The 20,219-nt window shown below is 42.9% G+C and overlaps 1 protein-coding gene across 7 annotated transcripts in view; it reads left to right on the top strand.

Moving 5' to 3' along the window:
* Positions 1–132: 132 nt before the first annotated feature.
* The window catches only part of XRCC3 (X-ray repair cross complementing 3), a 56,822-nt gene continuing 36,735 nt past the window's right edge, over positions 133–20,219 (top strand). Inside the window, exons 1-7 of one of the 7 annotated variants that reach the window (XM_075926490.2) lie at positions 133–561; positions 4,031–4,113; positions 5,271–5,363; positions 7,266–7,478; positions 9,355–9,509; positions 14,077–14,289; positions 19,824–19,870. In XM_075926490.2, coding sequence (XP_075782605.1) covers positions 4,059–4,113; positions 5,271–5,363; positions 7,266–7,478; positions 9,355–9,509; positions 14,077–14,289; positions 19,824–19,870 — 776 coding nt within the window. In that variant the 5' untranslated portion in view covers positions 133–561; positions 4,031–4,058. Of the gene's footprint in view, positions 562–609; positions 961–4,030; positions 4,114–5,225; positions 5,364–7,265; positions 7,479–9,354; positions 9,510–14,076; positions 14,290–19,823; positions 19,871–20,219 lie in introns of those variants that run through there. The other 6 variants (XM_075926492.2, XM_006116891.5, XM_075926491.2 and 3 more) reach the window with 6 other exon arrangements.

The raw sequence follows: 20,219 nt of genomic DNA on the forward strand, positions 1-20,219 counted from the left end.
GCGTCTCTCTGCCAATGGAAGTCTCCAGCTGGTGTCCCGCCCAGCAATACGTACACCCAATGAAATGTGGTCTCCACATACTCTCAGCCAATCCTCTATCGCGAGCTGTATCGCTCAGTGGAGGCGCATGCGCAGCTTGAAATACCAGCAAACCCGCCTCACTCGCACCCAGGTTTCTGTGCCCGGGTAAATCCTGTAACCAATGAGAGAATTCCGAGTGTCCGGAGGGCGGAACTAAGGGGTGGTACCTCTGGAAGGCCCCGATTCCGAGCGCTCTGATTAGCCGGGACTCCTATACCGTTCCGAATAGACTCACTGGGATTGGTTTGCCCCAGAACCCATCTGATTGGATGATGCCCCAAAAGGGCTTTTCTGACCGCCTCTCTGATTGGTGTGTGTTTTGCGCGGGTTCAGACAAACCGTCCGCGAATCCGCGCACGTCTATAACTCCTAGGTCGCTAATACCGTTTGCCTGATTGGGCATGCTGCCCTCTGATTGGCTGGCAAGCGGCGGAGATCCACGGCTAGAGAGGTTGACCGCGTGGCCGTGCGAAGCCTCAGGTAAGTCTCTCTCTGATTGGCTAGCGCCCGAGTTGTCGGCTGGGTTTAATTTACTGCTGCATAGACACAGGAGCGCAGTTCCCTTGGTAGGCAGAGGGCGGGTGCGCACCCCAGGCTCGCAAGAGCGTTTGGAGGATAATGGGTGGGGCTGTCAAAATCAGGCTCCGTTCTGGGGGCTTGGGAATGGCCGTTGTACCTTCCCCGCTATGCACGGGCTGAGGCGGGGCGGGGGAGACACTTGACAGTGGTCTCTCCAAAGGATTTGTGCCCTGAGGGCGGTAGGACTCTCCCAGGCACCTGCTGCTGCACAGAAAACAAGCTCCCAGCGCTGTAGCTCCTGGGGTGGCCACACTGGCAAGGTGCTGAGTGCGCACTGACTCTGCAGTTGCTGAGCTCCAGGTAAACCCCTTGCTTGTTGCAGTTCTGACTAGCCTCTGGAAATGGCTCATAATCCCTCCAGTCCCCTCTGCGCCTTGTTTGGAACTAAGGATGTTAAATATTGGTTAATTTACTACTCGGGTCCTGGATGGAATTTCCATCAGCTACTCAACTAGTCAATAGGCACTTCCTTTGAAATGTACAAGGGGAGAAATTGGAACTCCATGTGCAGCCCAGGGCCAGTGGGAAGTCATGGGCATGCCACATGGGTGTGCCAGCTTTTGAAATGTACAAGGACTCCTTGCTGCACTGCCACTTTGAAATGCCACGGCATTTCCCTAGAACCCAATTTACCATGGGTTCCTCCTGGCATTGCCCCAGAACCCAGGATCAGGTGACAGTGGAAATGCCATGTGAAGCCTGGGATCAGCTGTGCAGCGCTGCCCCTTTGAAACGCCTCCTCGGCATTTCTAAGCAGCAGTGCCGCACAGCTGAGCTCAGGGTCAGGTACAGGCTCCTTGCCCTGCTGCCGCTTTGAAGTACTCCCTTCCTACCGCCGTTTGCTGCCTCTATCTGATAGCAGTAGCAAGGGGGGCAGGAATTGACTAGTCAACTTGACTGTCCGATAAGCATTTACTTTTACTTATTGGATAGTTGACTAGTCCTTAACATCCTTATTTGGAACTTGGCTGCCTTGCAGGCATTCACATACTCCTTTCAGAGCTCTGTTTCCGACAGCTTGCGTGCTGTGCTGATTTGCTCTGCGATACAGTGCAAATTAACAGCTCGGGCAATCCCTATGAATGAACACCGAGGCAGGTGTTTCTGTGGTGATGGGAAGGGCGGACTGAGATGTTGGGGGGGCTCCCTGCCTCATGGGGGGGGTTGTTTCCTGCTGCTGTCTGAACTTACAAGACAGAATGCTGACATCCCCCAATGCACATTGTCTCTCTCTCTGCCCCATACTCACATACACTCTCGTCACACCCTTCCCCCCAATTTCTGTTGAAAAGCAGCTTTCAATGTAGCAGGATGGCCATGGAGCAATGGTGTTGGGAAAGCTGAATCTTGTTATACTGACTGCCTCATACGGAATTCCAAACCCTTCCCAAAGCACCTTGTAAGCAGTTGCATAGTGGGATAGTTACCATAATGCACTGCTCTCTGTGATGTTGCTCTCTGGTGTTGCAAGAACTGTTAATGCGGCTATGCTCCACCAGCACAAGAACAGCGTAGACACAAAACAGCAGTTTACCTGCTGTCCTCTCTGAGCAGCATTATAACTACCAGCACTGTACATCTGCCTGTGTAGATATACCCCCAGTGTTGTGAAAGCCCCAGTAAAACTATTGGGCAGGAGCGGGCAATACTATTTTCCTGCCTGCGTGGTGAGGGGAGCCAGACTTTCCTTAGCACGAGCGTGGGGTTGGTAGGTCTAAGTCTCACCTGCGGCTTGGTACTTTCTGCAGCTGGGGCTGTGGGGCATCTCACCCTGCTGGGATGCAGTGTTTCTCCCCCCCCCCCCTGCAATTGGGGTGTAGTGGGGTCCACTCAGGTTAAGGGATGTGAACGTTTAACTCTGTAAATGGCTAACCAATAAGGCTGGGCATATCAGTTAACGTTCATGGTTACACACAGGCTCCTGCCCTACTCCTGGGGAGCCAACTACCACCCTGTGCTACTGCCTCTGTATCAGAGACAGCAGAATTGGGGTGGCAGCTAGCCCCCCGGGAGGCAGTGCATGCTGGGGGCCGGCTTTTAAGGCTTCTTGTGCATACTGGCTCCTGACAGCCAACTGCCGCCCTGCATGTAACAGTTAATAAATTAAATGCATTTTAACATCCCTATTCTGGTGTAGTACCGTGGTAGCTGATCGAGGGCTAAGCATCACCACCACTTCCCCAGATAGAGAGCTGTCCTGTGTGGCAGTCACCCCTGAAGTGGGCTTTTCTTAGAAGCATCTAAGACAGCCCCGCTTCCCTGGAGTCTTATGGGAAAGGTGCAGGGGGGTTAGTTTATTACATTTGTGAAGTGCTTTGGAGCCTTTTCAGTCCAAAGGCACTAAGACCATCCTGAATTATATTAATCTTAGTCCTTGAGACAAGTATTTGTCATAAGTTAAATGGGTCTTAATTTTTAATTAAATTATTTTTAAATCACCGACTTTATAAATCCTGATTTCAGGACCCATTTCCATACATTATGCATATGTACACAAGTAATTGGACCCTTGTTTTTAAAAAGTAGATAGTTTAACTGGGGAACTAAGTCTTATAAATATATTTTATAGGTGTTTTCCATTTCCGTTAAGGTTACACGCCATCTCCCTGGGAGCAGGATCAGAAACTGCTGCCAGCCCTGAAATCAGGCAGCTAGTCTTGCTGAAGGCTCTGCCATTTAAAAGTTATACGGCAGAGCCTGCAGCAAATGTAACCATTAGGATTTTTAGCAGCTACATGTTCACATTTTTACCTGACTTCTAACATCCCTAGTTGCCACTACATTGCACAATCCATTACATTCTGTAACTAGTAACAAGCCTTATAGCACTATTTTGTTATATAGTGGTAGCACATGACTCAGCTTTTCTTTTTTAGATCAAAGTTTCAAAATTGGATTGCATTTTCGTAGGATATTTAGTTTTTAGTAAACCAAAGTAGTTCTGAGTATCAGAAATATAAATAGTCCTGGAATATTTTATATTACATTTGTATGATTTTTATTTCTCTTTAAAAATGAAAAGGTAGGGAGGTGAGTGGCAGGGTGGAAGTGATTTTTGTGTGTGTCTGGGATAAGATCTTGTGTGCCAAGTCTCAAACCAGAGCAAATGTTCTATATCTCAGCTACAGGCAATTGAAATGATTGCCAACCATTCCATAGACCAGTGTTACTGTAATCTGTCTCCACTATTGTTTAGCCAGAGAGCCATCAAAGGAGAATTTCCATCATCTGAATGGCTAATTATATTCTGAGAGATAAATTACAAACAAATATCTTGTTAGGGTTTAATAACAGTATTTGTCCATTTTTCCACAAAGTTGGTCAAATGAAATAAATACTTAGATTCTGTGTTTCATGTATTCTTCATAAGACTTCAGCTGACAGTGCGGTATCAAGACATGGATTGGGACCAGTTTGACATGAACCCCAAAGTGATAGCTGCTGTTAAGAAAGGTAATTTAATCCACCTGTATGTATATTCCTGATTTGCTAATACCATAGTATCTACCTGTACATAATCATATCCATGCTGGATATGTAATTGAAATACTCGGGGGACAGTGAATATTTGCCAGTGATACCTTCTTCTCCTAATGATCCAAACAGTGTTATAATCTGCTTTTGATAAACCCCAAGGCTACGTCTAGACTGGCATGGTTTTCCGGAAATGCTTTTAACGGAAAAGTTTTCCGTTAAAAGCATTTTCGGAACAGAGCGTCTAGATTGGCACGGACGCTTTTCTGCAAAAGCACTTTTTGCGGAAAAGCGCCCGTGCAAATCTAGACACGCTTTTCTGCAAAAAAGCCCCGATCGCCATTTTTGCGATCAGGGCTTTTTTCCGAAAACAAATCTGGGCTGTCTGCACTGGCCCTTTTGCGCAAAAGGACTTTTGCCCGAACGGGAGCAGCATAGTATTTCCGCAAGAACACTGACAATCTTACATGAGATCGTCAGTGCTTTTGCGGAAATTCAAGCAGCCAGTGTAGACAGCTGGCAAGTTTTTCCGGAAAAGTGGCTGATTTTCTGGAAAAACTGGCCAGTCTAGACACAGCCCAAGTGGGTGCTGCCTGCCACATCAAAAGTTGGCAAAAGTAGTTTCCTGACCTACAAGCAATCAAGAAGTAGTTGAAATACTGGAGTTCTGTTAGGCAAGAAATGAATGGACAGAGTCAGGCTATTCTTTTCTATTCTAGTCAATTGTATTTGCAATGTGCTCATAGTTTCTGTTGTTGCCTTCTTCAAGAAGTTAAAAACCAAAAGCACCCAGAATTTACACAATTAATTTTAGTATATCAGAAAAACAGTGAAATTGCTTCTCTCTCAGAACCTTTTCCCAGGCATCACTTCCATCTGATATTAAAGCTGATATGTTTTAAATCCTTCCAAAAACATCAAAGTCCCTTTCCATTCAAAATCACTGATAACTCATGACCATCTAAACAAAACTTGTAAATTTTTTATAAGTAATACCATTGTTAATTTGATTAGAGTATCTGGAAGTCCTTCTCTTTTGTAAGGTTATATTAAATCCAAAAGCATTATGAGAATTCTTCTTCTAATTTCAGCTAATATAAAATCAATAAAAGAGATTTTGAATCTTTCCGGAGCAGACTTGCAAAGACTGACAAAATTGTCCAGTATGGATGTACAGTGCCTACTGAAAACAGTCTCTGGTACACTGAGGAAAAGCTGTGTGCTTACAGGTAATACTGTGAACACAAATAAAGTGTTCTATTTAAATAATTTAAAACAGTACTAGAATTCTGAGCTATAATTAAAAAATTAAATGTATTGTTCAAAGACCTATTGTTGAAGAATAGCATAAATCATTTTTGCATAACAGGTAATGGAATACTGATAAGTTATTTTTCAAAGTCAAATCAGTTATTAAAAAAATAAAAAGCTGTAAGTTCTTGTTCTTCTTTAGAAGATGCTTTCATATTCCTCAAAGGCCTGATCTTGTGAAGTGCTGAATGTAAATAGAAGTGGATGGTGCTTAGCTTTATAGGATCAAATAATTCCCCAATCTGGAAAATCTTGATTGTGGGTGTGACAGCGCAGTTGGAGTTCCTCACATCCTGCACCCCCGTAGCAGCCAGAACACACCAGCCAGCAGAATAGAGAGGGGTTTATTGATTTTCCAGAATACAGCACAGCATAGACATGATGTGGCAATAGGAGGGGGGCTAGGATGCCCCAGACCACTTAAGGCGGGGTGCCTGAGCCCCTAGTCTCCAAGCCTCCTCCTTAGGCTGTCTCCATCATGTTTTCCAGCCAGCAACTGCCCCTTCCCCCGAAGCTTCCTGTTGGTCTCTGCCTCTCTCCCTTTGTCTCTTCCCCCTGGGAATCCCCTGTTATCTCCTCAGGCTGAGCCCAGGTGTCTGGGTTAATACACATTTGGGTGAGTCAGTGGGAATCACACATCACAACTCAGGGGGACCCCAGGTTACAGAGCAGATAGCACCCCCCACTACGCCACAGTCGGATAGGACACTGCAAGATGCCTGTCTTAGAATTTCCAATATTTCATAGGAAAGAGTTGCCCTCTTCTAATGCGAGGGTTTTCAAACTCTGTGTTGCAGCTTATAAGGGCAAACTGCTAGCTGGCCATGAGACACTTTGTTTTGTAGCTCCTGTTGTTTGTGGACTGCTGTTCCCATTGGCCAGGAATGGTGATCCGGCCAATGGGAGTTGTGAAAGTGTCTTGTGACCAGCTAGCAGCTTGCTCTTATAAGCCGTGACCCAGAGTTTTAAAACCTCTGCTCTAATGGAGTGACCTAGGACAAGGTTGGGCAAATACAGGCCCATGGGCTGGATCCGGTCCTGTCCGTCAGGGTTAGTTCCTGATGGCCCCCTCCATCACTATATTTACTTACACAGCTGCAGTTACTGGCAATTGCAGCTCCCATTGGCTGCAGATCATTGTTCCCATCCAATAAGAGCTGTGGGAAGTGATGTCCCGGTCCACACCACCACTTGCTGCACCCATTGGCCAGGAATGGCTATCTGCAGTTGTATAGGCAAATTTAAAAGTGGCCCACCAGGGGCTAACCCTGATGAACCACCACCATCTTACTGCCCACACCAACCTAGAAGCTGCTCGGTTTGAACCTCCATTTCCTGTTATTTATGTGGATATTTATAAGGCTCAGAACTCCAGAGTCTGCTTTCTGATCTTAGCAGTTGATCTTTGCTTCCTGGTCATATGTATTCCATTGAAAGGTTTACTTTTAGAATAATAGAAAATTAGGATAGAAAGAAGCCTTAGGAGGTCATGTAGTTCTATCCCCTGCTCAAAGCAGGACAAACCCCAACTAAATCATCCCAGTCAACGCTTGCTGTGGCTGCCCCCAAAAGTCTCTTTAAAGAAGAGGGAAGAGTTCTAGGGCATGGAAGGGTTCAGCATAAATAGCTGTGACAATTTACAAGCAGATTCCTCAGTAAATAGATTAATTGGGGGGAGGGGGAAAGAGGCTGAATCATGCTGGAAAAAATGTTAGTTGTAAAGCTGCCTAGAACATGGCTGCTATGTTATATTGTTCCTTATTGAGGAAAATACTCAATAGAACCCCCCCCTTTTTTTTTCTTCTCAATAATATTCTCAGCACTTCAGCTGTACCAAGACAAAGATAATTGCATGTCCCAACAGCAAAAACTAAGCCTGGGTTGCTCAGTACTAGATAACTTATTAAGAGGTGGCATTCCTGTGGTGGGGATCACAGAACTTGCTGGTGAAAGCTCTGCTGGGAAGACTCAGATTAGTTTGCAGCTGTCCCTTTCTGTTCAGTATCCTTATGAATATGGAGGATTAGAATCGGGTAAGTACAGTACACCTTCAGATTTACTTATTATTTTAAGGAGTGTGCTATTTTTAAGACGCATAATTTGTATATTGCAGTAAGTATCTGTATCAATGAATTTCTGATCATTTGCAGTATCGTTAACTGTGAGATGAGAAACTGGGCATCTGGAAAAGAAAAGCATCCTGTATACAAATGCTGCATCCCTATATAACTTTCCACTTTCACTATTGGCTGCTATTGTCACACAGATTAGGGTGCCTATGTGAACGGAATCAATCCTAACTTTACACTGTTACGTCTAGACTGCAGGCTTCTTTCGGAAGATCTTCCAAAAAAGCTTCTGAAAGAGAGCGTCCACGGTGCCAAAGCGCATTGAAAAAGCTATCTGCTTTTTCGAAAGATAGCGTCAATACAGTGTAATTTACTATGGATGGAGTGGCCACCAGTGCACCTTTGCTTTTTCCCATCCACACACACCTTTTTCTGAAAGACCTCTTTTGGAAAAAGGCTTCTTCCCTGTAGAAAGAGGTTTACCAATGTCGGAAAAACCCCTCTATTCTTTTTATTTTAATTTTTATTTATTAATTTTTTTTAAAGAACACAATTACAGTGTGGACATAAGTGAAGTTTTTCCAGAAAAACTCTATAGTGTAGACATACCCAGAGTTATGATTGACCTTTTCCTTTCAATGATCAAGAATAGTGTGAAGTTTATGAAAGTGCATAAGGCATATAAAGATGCATTGCACTGGCTTCAGCATCATAACCACCCTCAGTTCTTTTTGGAAACTGTGACAAAACAGTCCACTTGCCAGATATTGTTACATTAATATCTTAGACCTATGCTAAGTATCCCTTATCTTCTATAATATATAAAGGAGAATGTTTGTATGTTTGTGCGCTAATAACTTGGACAGTATAAGAGCTACCGCAACCAAACTTTGCATGGGATAATCTTTCATCCAGGAGGTTTTAAGGTACTGTGGGAGGGAAGAGATGAGAGACAGACGCCTCTCCCTGGGATGCTGCACGGAGCTTGACAGTGAGGGTAGAAGCAGTTTCCCGGGGGAAGCAGCGGGAACAGTCACCCACTCAGGCCAGCGGAGAGACAAGGCTCCCTTCCCCTTCCCTCCTCTCAGGCTCCTCACCTCAGTTATATCAACTTATCCGAGCAATGCTGGGTAACTCCAGCTAGTCTTATAATATGACAAGGATCTTGTCATGATGTATAGAAAAAATTGATGGACAGATAGTCAGAAAAGTCATGGGCATTGTGTTGTACCCTTTTTCACTTTTGTGCAAGTAAGTAAATTAGAAGGAAAACTTAAACATAAGCATTATTATAGCGTCTATGATATTTGGAACCAGGAGTGTTAAAATGTGTTTAAGTGACGGTGTAACCATAGAATGTATGGTTGCATCTACGTGAAGAAAAGCTGGAGTGGGTTTCAATTATTGGACTTCTTTAAACCTAGTGAGGTGGTGTGTGTAAAGTATGGTAAAAGTGCACACTCATTTGACACTCAAAACTGCAAAGGATGACTTGTAATAATCTGTGTTATTGGTATGTAAAGCAAATATGGCATATTTGTCATTGAGACATGATCTTCATAATGTGTCTATACAATAAAAGCATAAGCCAGGGATCATACCTCCGTGTCAGGCAGTTATTCTGCTATGCCATAGAGTGTCCTCTGGTGGGTCAGTGAAGAGTGCAAAGAAGTGTCTGTGAAACCAAAGGATGTGATCATGTCACTGGGCACCAAAAGTTTTGGCCTAAAAAAAGTAAAAATCATCCTTTCACCAGTACCAAGATTTTGAGACTGTTCGTTGCTAAGAAAATGTATTTGTATGTGAGTCATTGTGTAATACCAGGTTTTTTTGATTGCAGGTGCAGTCTACATTTGCACAGAAGATGTTTTCCCAAATAAACGCTTGCAGCAACTAATTGATCAACAACATAAGTTTAGGGCAGATGTTCCACTTGATGTCATACAGAAAATAAAGTTTGGAAACAGTATTTTCATTGAGCACGTGGCAGACCTTGTAAGTAGCAGTGCAACTCTCACTCAAATTATATGGTGTGACAGGGCCAGTCCCACTCCTGGGTCCCAGACCTCCATTCTGTCCACTATTCCGCAGTTTCTGGGCTGCAGTACAAGTCCCAATTGCCTTTTCTGGTATTTGGGGCTTTGGTCCCTTGGCAAAAAGGGTGTTGGGACAGATGCCCCCAGTCCGTCTGGGCTGAGTAAGCGGTCCTCCTCAACTACCAGCTGGACTCTCTGGCCACCTAGAGGGAAAGGAGCCTCCAACTGCTCCCTGTCTGAGACCCTCACTTCCCTCTATTGTCTTTGGCAATGCTGATGTTGTGTTTGGGGGGTCCCCCCTCCCCTTATCATTTGCAAATTCCTCTCCACTCTCCAAACTCTTCTTCTGCTCCCCCTGCCCTCCCCCACAGGGAAAGGTTTTAAAGAGGTCCCCAGGCAGCCAGAAGTCAGCTCAGCTGATGCTTAATTGCTTTATCGCAGCCCTATCTCAGCTGCTTCTAACTAACCAGGGCCTCTGCTATTTTTCAGAGCTGTCTATCTCCCCTTCTATCAAGCCCTCTTTCTGATAGAGGCAGCAAAGTGTGTGTGTGTGTGTGTGTGGGTGTGGGGGGGGGGGGGGGGAAGGAGGGGCACTTCAAAGTGGCAGCGCCACACAGCTGATCCACAGCTCAGCTGTGTGGTGCTGCTCCTTTTAAACACTGAAGCCCTGTGGAGCCCGGGGTCAGCTGGGGCATTTCAGCAGAACCTGGGATCAGCTGGAGAGTCCCCAACTGACTCCTGCTCCACGTGGCATTTCAAATCAGTAGTGCAGCATGAAACCCACTGGGGGCTCTTGTACATTTCAAAGCAGACAGACCTGCGTGCAGCCCAGAGTCAGCAGGACTTCCTGCTGGCCCTGGGCTGCACGCAGAGTTCCACATTCCTTCTTTGAAATGTATATTTCAAAGGAGGAATGCGGAAGTGCTTATCTAGTCGAATAGTCGATGGAAATTCCATTGACTACTTGACTAGTCAGTTAACCGCAATTTAACATCCTTAGGGTCAAGCACAACCCTCCCTCCCTCCCCATGTTCCTGGGGTCAGTGTGGGTTGGGACCATGCACTGCCTGCCCTCTCTGCTTGGGGTGGGGAAGACTGGAGCCATGTGCTTTTCGCTGGTGGCCTGTCCCTACAGTGAAGGGGCTTGACTCCCCCGAAGGCTCTGAGCAGCAGGGGCAGAGCTTCCGGCAGAAGGATGGAGCTGAGAGCTTGCATTCCCTTCCTATCAGCCCTAGGTTCACTCACCATCAGTGGGGGGAGAGGGGAGAACACTACATAATTTAGAATTGAACTATCCATTTAGCTTAACAGTTGATAGCCTGGTGGTTTTCATGTTGTAATGTTGTAGCTATTTTTGTAAATGCTTTTATTTTTTCAAGGAAGTCTTGACAAACACAAAAAGAGCTACTGTGCAGGTTGTGTTTGTTTTTCCATTGTGTGTTCTGTAAACTGTGCAGTAATAATCAAAATCAATTCCATGATAGTCTTGGTAGCTTATAGAAGTTGCACCTCCAAAACCCAGAATTCTCTGGTCCAGCAACATCCATGGTCTAGCAGGACCACGGATGTTCCTGGATCAGAGAACCTGGTAGCCTAGTGGCAGGAGGGCAATTCAGGGCATCCAGGCTGAAGTAGCAGGATGGGGTAAAGGTTGGTGGCAGCCCACAGCAGTGGGGCTGGAGCAGGCAGCAGCCTCCAGCGGCTCTGAACAGCCTGCCCCACTGGAATCAGGTCAGGGCAGCCTCTGGCAGCTCAGGATCAGGCCAGTGACAGCCTGTGGCAGCTTCGGGCTGGGACTAGAGCCCCAGCAGAAGTGGGGCCAAGGCTGGTGGCAGCCCTAGCAACACACAGCAACATGGAGCCGGAACCCCGGATGGCCTGTAGAAGCAGGGCCAGAGCCCACAGGCTGCTGAAGGGCAGGGACCAGAGCCTGAGCGCTTGGCAGCCCGACCTGGGCCACAGCCAGCCTGCGACAGCCCTGGCTGGAGCAGCAGCAGCAGGGCCAGCAACCCAGCAGGCAGCCCGACCAGGGTTGGAGGTAGTGCTCCTGCCTTCCTATCCGCCGCCAACTGGCAGAGTCAGCGGCTGGGGACTATGTCAGGAAACCATAGTGCTTTTGCGGAAAAGCGTCCGTGCCAATCTAGACACCCTTTTCCGCAAATGCTTTTAACGGAAAATTTTTTCCATTAAAAGCATTTGCGGAAAATCATGCCAGGCTAGACGTAGCCCTAGTGTTTGAGACATCCATCACCTGCACCCAATGGCATGTGAGGTTTAACTGACCACAGTGTGAATGAAAGCCTTTAGTAATATAATATGGACTGTTGGACTGGATAAGAATGCTGTCTGGATGTACCAATAGCATACAGTTTATTGTGTTGATTTCTGGGTTCCTGCGAAGGGGAACACACATCAACAGTTTTGCCTAGTAGTCAGATTAGTATGTGGCAGGTTGTCTTCCTCTTTCTCACTGGAGCTCTGCTGTGTGATGACCTCTCCTTTTAGTGACTTAGCTCTCCAGCTGGATCATAAATTCCAGTCCACCACTTTTGGGGTACATAAAGAATCCAATAATATGGAAGTCTTCAGAGGTCCACAAGGGGTTTAGTGGCTTGCCTTTGTGTAAAAGTCCTGAATCTTCCCTCAACTAGGTTCTGGTGATGCATAGAATTCTGTCCTTTCCCTTTTTTTAGGGTTTGATAAGGGAATCCTCTTTGAAAGTCTGGTTGTCTCCTCTGGGAGAGTAAGAAACTACTAAAAATTAAATTCATTATCTGCCTTGTGAAATGAAACAATCTCCATTTTATTTTACACCTTCCATTTCCTTCCTCGTCAGTAACTTTGGCATCTTGCATGCTGAACAATCCAGGTCTACGTCTAAACTGGCATGATTTTCCGCAATTGCTTTTAATGGAAAAGTTTTTCCGTTAAAAGCATTTGCGGAAAAGAGTGTCTAGATTGGCACGGACGCTTTTCTGCAAAAGCACTTTTTGTGGAAAAGCGTCCGTGCCAATCTAGATGCGCTTTTGCGCAAAAAAGCTTCGATGGCCATTTTCGTGATTGGGGCTTTTTTGCGCAAAACAAATCTGAGCTGTCTACACTGGCCCTTTTGCGCAAAAGGACTTTTGCCCGAATGGGAGCAGCATAGTATTTCCGCAAGAAGCACTGATTTCAGACAGTAGGAAGTCAGTGTTCTTGCAGAAATTCAAGCAGCCAGTGTAGACAACTGGCAAGTTTTTCTGCAAAAGCAGCTGTGACAACCAGAAATGGTTGGAACCTAAATGATGTTCCACTAACATCATGTCTAACAGTATGCTTAAATTGCAGTCAGATGTCTGATAGGCATGCTCACTCTAGCTTTAATTTAGCTAGTGCAGCTAAAAATAGCTGTAAAGGTAAGGGGACACAGACTATAGCATGGGCTGTACAAGCGCACCTGGAATTCTGCCTATTTATGCACATTGCTAGCCTGTGCTGGGGTCTGTTTTGCTAAATATTCACTACTATTTTTAACTGCAGAAGAAGATCATTTAAACAGGGATGACCTCTCCAGTTGATGTGTACAGATTTCCTACTGTGTTTACTCTCTGAAGAAGTCATCTCTTCTGGTGAATGAATTATTTTCAACAGTTACAAAAACAATGATGCTGTTTCTTTGTGTGAAGAGCAAGTCAATTTGATAAGATGACTCCTACTATAATCCAGTTCCAAGAAATTCAGGCTAGTTTTGACAGATATGGAATGGAGAAAGGCATCAGAATATCAGCTATCTAATCCTGGCAGACTGTTTATAAACCTCTTTAACTGTATATTCCTGTTCATAGGTGAAGAATGGTGTCTTCCACAGCAACAATTCAAGGTTTCACAAAATTTCCCTCTTTGCTAAAATGAACAACTGATACATATGATGGAAGAAAATCAAATTACTAGGCAGCCAGTGGAGTGGGGTGTAACTTTACCTAAAATATTTGAGATTTTAGAAACATTCAACTGATGGAATTATGAATCAATTGGGGAGGAAAGAGGAGTCTCAGATACTGCTAACTTTTAGTAGCAATTTTCGTTAATAAGAGTGTCTGATACAATAGCTGTGTATATATTATCTTAGTTCTTTTGATGAAATAACTGTGTTCTCATTTATCAATATCCTGGGGATTTATGCTGGCCTTCGTGACCATGGAATAAGACTTTACTGTCCTGTTATTAGGTAACACTGGAATTTTGTTCATAACTCAAAAATCCAAGACCAACTTTTTCTTGACTTATGCCGTGTGCAGTCCAATTGATTTGACTGTGTTAGACTGCACATGGTATAAACTAGTGCTGTAATTGATTTTTTTTTTCAATAGAGCTAGAGCTATACAGAAGAATAAAATTGTGTCTTAAGATTCACACTCTTGGTTTATGAATATAACCTTTAATAAATGACTACAGAGCAAAACTGTGAAATTACAGGTTTGTCTTAATTTTATAGGTACTAATATTTTAACTAATTCTATCATTGAATGTTTGTGTTTTTTTGGTAGGACACCTTCTACAACTGCATTACTAAAAGGATTACCTTACTGCTCTCGAGAGGCATGGTGCGTTTGGTAGTCATTGATTCTATGGCTGCTTTGTTTCGAGGTGAATTCGGAGCAAAAGATTCTGTTACAAAAGCCAAATATCTGCAGACATTTGGTGCGAAACTTCACAGTTTAAGCAGTAGATACAGAACTCCAATACTGTGTATTAATCAGGTATGAAACCAGAAATTATTTCCTACTCTGTAAGACCATTGAACAACAGAATAAAAGAGACTTCTTGGGGGGAAAAAAAACCCCACAAACACAGATGACTGGCAGTATTTTTTTTTTAACATGCACTTTTTGTTCTATTATCATTAAAGGATTAATGGAGGAGTTTTATTATAGAGAAAGTAATTCACTGGGATTGAGACATCTGTTGGTTTAAAAATGTCTGTTGTATAACATTCCAAGCCAGTTGACAGACAACATTTTGAAAGTGAAAACATGTTTGTATTTCTATTAATTCCTTCTCCTGTGAAACTGCAAAATCTAAATAAGGACTAGGAAAGTCAATATATCCCAGTATTTTCTTCCTCCTCCATCGCTTTAGGGTTGTTGTGTTGTGGTTTTTTTTTTTTTTTTTTTTTTTTAAAGTTCTAGTCAATTTATGGAAGCCTCTATCAACAGAAGAACATGTGCACCCAGACAGTACCAGCACCCATTGTAGTGACTTTATGTGGAACCAAATCCACTGAAAGCAGGTCCATGAAATTCCAAGGTTTATTTTTTTTGAGTAATCTGGGGAGATAATCATATTTCTTAATAAAAAAAAAAAAAAAAAAAAAAACCCGACCAACTTGAGGTATTAAAACAAACTAGAATGAGCCAAAATGAAGCAATCAATTGAAAGAACTAATAGAATTTTTTCTTTAAAATTTGGGACAAAGAATCCGATCTTAGACTTGCTTCTGCAGCTTTATCTGTTTTTAGCTTTTTTTTTTTCCCCTACTAATAATTTTTATTATTTGTACCATAGTAATGCCTAGAAGGTCCAGTGGGAGCTGTAAATCTGATTTTGCAAGTTAGTGCTGAGTACATTAGGAAAAAAGGGCTGCTTGAGTGAGAAAATTGTCTTGTTTTAAAGGGATATTATCAACTTAATCATAATGACTAACTGAAATTTTCCAGGTGCTAATAATGTCCTGAATTTTCTTTTTATAGATGTTTTTCCTTCTCCTCTATTTGTTTGCAAGGCTTCTTTCTCTCACTCAGGGAGAAACGGTTTATATAGAGAAAATGAAAATGATCATATGTAAAGCATTATCAACTGCACAAAGTAATCAGACTAAAAAAGATAATTTCTCTCACACACATTCTACCTTTGAAGGGATTCCACAGGGATATGTACTGTCCCATTGTCTCTTCAGTATCAAATGATAGGATACATTATCAGCCCAGCTACCATCAGTATGCTAATTAGGGATATAATAGTGTAGATGATTAACCAATAAGAAAAAGCTTATTGGTTAATGCTGTAGACTACACAAATTTCTCCCCCCACACTACCCCCTCCTCCCCCCCTCCCCCAGTAAATTGTTTTAGCAGGTTGGGCAGCAGCCTGGCTCAGTCCTGCATTGTGCTGGGTCCAGGATCCACCTCTGCTGCAGCTCTGCATTTAAAGTGTATTAGGAACCAGGTGGCAGGCAGCCCGGCTCAGTTTTGGCTCGTGCTGGGTCCAGGAGCTCAACTCCCCCCCCCTCCTCCCCAAAGACAGGGGATGCTGCCATCTTGTACTGCTGCCTCTGTATCAGAGGCAGCAGCACAGGGTAATAGGCACCAGGTCTATATGGGGAACTGTTTTTTAAACTGGCTCCCCTTGCAGACAAGCTCCCGCCTGGTACCCCACAGTGCTACTTCTGATACAGTGGCAGGGGGCCCGTCGGGAGTGGGGCTGGAGCACACTGGCTGTTGCCCCACTCTCAGGGGCTATAGAGTAACTGGTAAGAATTCATGAGGTTAATCGACTATTCAGTTAACTGATATTTAACATCCCTAATGCTAATAATACTCAATTATATATCTCATTCTCAATTCATGTCACTATCACCACTGCTCAAATGTCAGAATTACTACAAAATACCAGTTCTTGAATGAAGGTCAGCTAGCTCGAACTGAACCCACCAAGACTCAAGTAATACTAGTCAGAGAGGGGAAACATTTTGAAGAACTAATCAAGACATTGTTTTAACTTCCACTGATGATCTAAGCATCCATCAAAATAGTGTGAAGCCTTGGCCTCTAGTTTGACTCCTTAAACGTGGATGACCGTGTAGCATCAGTATCTAAACTACTAGTTGCATCTCCAGTTTGTTAGGTAACTTTTTCCTTTTCTTTTGAACAAGGATCTGGTAATAGTCAATGCATTTGTAACCTCTAGAGAGGATTACTATAATTCACTGCATCTGAAGCTGAATGTGAAGACAATATATCAGTTCTATCCGTTACAGAATGTGGCCGTCTGCCTTGTCTATGGTTTAGGAACATGTCTTGAGCATAAATTGCTTAAGTTTCATAGGCTTCCAATTTGCTTATGACACCACTATAAGGCTTTGGTCCTAATTAATGAAATAACTAGTGGATCAAACCCCAACTCCGTTGAAGCCAAAAATTCTATCTATGAACTATTATGACAGCTGAAGTCCTCTGGGACAATGCAGAAAATGAAGCTTAGGATGAATTTTGTAAGCATTTGAGATTAAACATTCTCAATCCAGAGGCAATTGGGAAATCTAGAGTCTCTGACTACTTTTAAGAAACACCACAAAACTTTCTTCTTCAAATTTTTTTCCTCCATAATAATTACACAGCCTTGACACACCTCTTTTACCTCCAAACTCCTGCCAACTAAAAAAGGAAAAGAAAATCTAAAGGTTCAAAATTAAGAAATCTTATTTTTACCCTGAAAAGGGAAAAGTACTAGAGGCACTATGAAGTCTAGTGGCTTTTCTATTGCCATTGATTTTATATGGAGGGCACTTGGAATACTACAGTGATGGGCAACAGAAAAAAAAACGTAGGCAATATCTTTCAGTTCTGATAATTGTAGGGATTACTAGTAACAAAACTACAAGCAATGTTTTCACACACAAGTGATTCAGCAAGTTGATGGGGGCATCCCTTTAATTTTAGCTAAACCCAGGGAGCTCTGCTTTGCTAAGATATTAATAATTTTAAGTGGCTGGACTAGAAAGTGGCAGGTTATTTCTATAAGGTGAGAATCTTGCCTCACAAGAAGAACTTGTGGAGAGGACATAGAAGGCTTCCCTCACGTTTCCTTTTAATTCTTTTAATGGCCGAATATGTATTCATACACATGATTCAGGTCTTAAACTTAGTGGATTTCCGGGGATGTGAATACCCCATAATCATAGAATACCTCTTACCCCTTAAGCCTCAGCACTTACTCTAGGACAGCAGCCCCCAAACAGTGCCGCATGAATCCCTGGGAGTAAAAAGGGGATGCTAGGAAAAAAGATTTGGGGACCACTAATTTAGGACCCTCTGCCCCATCTCTTCAAGGCTACATCTCACTGCACCACTATTTCAGGGTACTGGAGTATCCCAAAATAGCTATCTTGCATCTTCACAAAAAGCCCGTTATATCGGGCTCGCTATTCCAACGTCCCTGTTAATCTCATTCCATGAGGAGTAAGGGACGTTTTGGAATAGCGGGCTATTTTGAAATTTGGCGCTGTGTAGACTGTGCCAAATTATGAAATAAGCTATTTTAAAATAAGATCAAAATAAGATGTGCAATTTGCCTACCTCAAATTGTGTACCTTATTTCGAGCTATGGTGCAGTGTAGATGACTACAGTTATTGAAAGCATTGCTTGTCATAGATTTTGCCACTGGGCCCTTTTCCTATGCTTTTTAGCTGCAGAGGCAATTTTTGATTTTTCAGGAAATGATGGCTCTCTTCCTCTAAGGACTAGCCTTTCTAATAGGGAAGAATTCTGTTTTAAGCCTCAGCCAAAAATAAAACCTTCCTTTTTTGCAAAGGAATCAGAAAGTATGCCAGATTTTTTTTTCCAAATTACTCAGTCACTTAAGAATTTGAAATTGAATTCTAGTGTTTTAATTGTTTAGAAGTGGATTGGACGTCTCTGGTCCCAAGTAGTGTTTTGCCTTTAGTACTGAAGAAATTATACAGAAAGATCTGGATTTGACTCCCAAGAGTTGAAGAGGACTGATGTGGCCTTGAGAGAGTATCTTTAGAGTCATCTTTGTTGTCATGAGGGGATGCACGGGTCCCAGATTTGTGTGGCCAAGACTCTCTTCCTGGCAAATCAAGGCTCTGAATATAGGGAGCAGATATGTAAGAACTACCCTTCCAAGTGTCCAGAAAGGGTCTTTTAGTAGCTGGAACATCTTAGTTTAATTGTTCCACTTGGACTGCTATGCTGTAATAAGGAACAAATGAAGGGGACAAGCCCAGTGGATGCTCTCATTTGGGGAATAAAGCTCCTGAAACTTCAGATTTCCAAGGCAGGGAAGAATTGCTGCAGTCTTAAATTCCAGCAGGGAATCCTGGATTACCATTCTGCTTAAGATGCTGAAGATAGAATCTGACAAAAAGGTGGAAGGCCCACGATCAAGTCTCATGTAGATTCTGAACTGTCTCTGGTATTTGCTTAAAAAGAACTGCTGCCCAGTTGATTGAGGATGTCAGGATCCAAAAAATGAATGCATTTTTAATTTGAAAGTGTATTTTTTTAAATAACTAATTGGACTCCATTTAAAATAAGACCTATAGCAGTGGACTACAAAAAATGTTGTTACGGGAGGGAGCTATTAATGTAATCCATTTTTTTTTTCTTCTCTGTATCTTCAAGTTGTGCCTCCCACAGGGGGGAAAAAATAAGTGTGCATTAAAGGGCTACATACAACCACAACTACTCCTATCCTTTAACTTGCTGTACTTTTGTTAACAGAAAGGTATTATGAACAATGATCTTCTTTTTCATCTTGGAAGATAATTCATGTAGTTGAGATGCATCGCTGGGAGGCAGGACACCTGAATACAATTCCAGACTCTACACGTAATCTTGGTTTTGTGATCTTGGGCAAGTCATTTAATCATGGGTCTACACTACAGCAAAAGGTTGAAATATGATACGCAACTCCAACTATGTTAATTATGTAGCTGGAGTCAATGTATCTTAAATTGTTTCCACACCGTCCATTTAATCCTCCGCAAACACTCCTGTCAGTTTCCCTTACTCCTCACAAAAGGAGTACTAGACGCTGGCCAGAGATGTTCTCAGCATGCAATGTATGGGTCCATACTTGTTTTGCTAACTCGAACACCAGATCAATCTCTGGAGCGTCAGTCTTCTGCTTAGTGTAGACATGCCCTCAAGAGTCCACTTACACACATGTAAAATGGGTCTTATTATTTTATAGTTCTTCAGATGATGGTATAGGTGAAACTGATCTAGGAGGACCCTTTTAAATAAATACATTGGTACAAGCTGTGATTTAGGGAATAGTTATGGTATTTAGGACTACATTTACACTCTATAATACCCCTTCAGTTTCAGCCTCAATAAGTAAGAGTTTAAAAAAATTAGCATAAATAATTTTTGATTCACTATAAGGTCTTTTTTTTTTTTTTGTCACCTCTTTCCCCCATCTTCCCTTTAGGTAAATACAAATATATATTCAAAGTGCAACTTCACTCAAACTCTTTTTCTTATGGTATAGGTAACTGATGCAGTGGATGAGACAGATGTTGGTCAGAGCAATTTTGGGTAAGTGGTTGGCCACAAAATGAAATGTAATAATAATACATCCACATAAGGAAGATGATTTAACCCTGCACTATTTTTCTTTCATCATTTTATCCTAGTATAATATAGCGGAATTGCCTTGCTATATCAGACCAGGGTTTGTCTTTGTCTAGCATTCTGTTTCTGACAGTATCTAGTACCAGCTGTGAAAGAAAGTAGAAGAAATCCTATGGAGTACAATTATGAAAGAATCTGCTCATAGTGATGGTGTGGTTTGTTTGTTTGTTGTTTTAATCCTCCAGTATTAGTGACTGGTTTACAGTCTAGCACATCAGGGATTATATTTTATCTTGTCTGTCTAGTATAACTT

This window comes from Pelodiscus sinensis, chromosome 5 (assembly GCF_052426305.1).
Source record: "Pelodiscus sinensis isolate ZL-2025 chromosome 5, ASM5242630v1, whole genome shotgun sequence".
Classification (NCBI taxonomy): Eukaryota; Metazoa; Chordata; order Testudines; family Trionychidae; genus Pelodiscus; species Pelodiscus sinensis.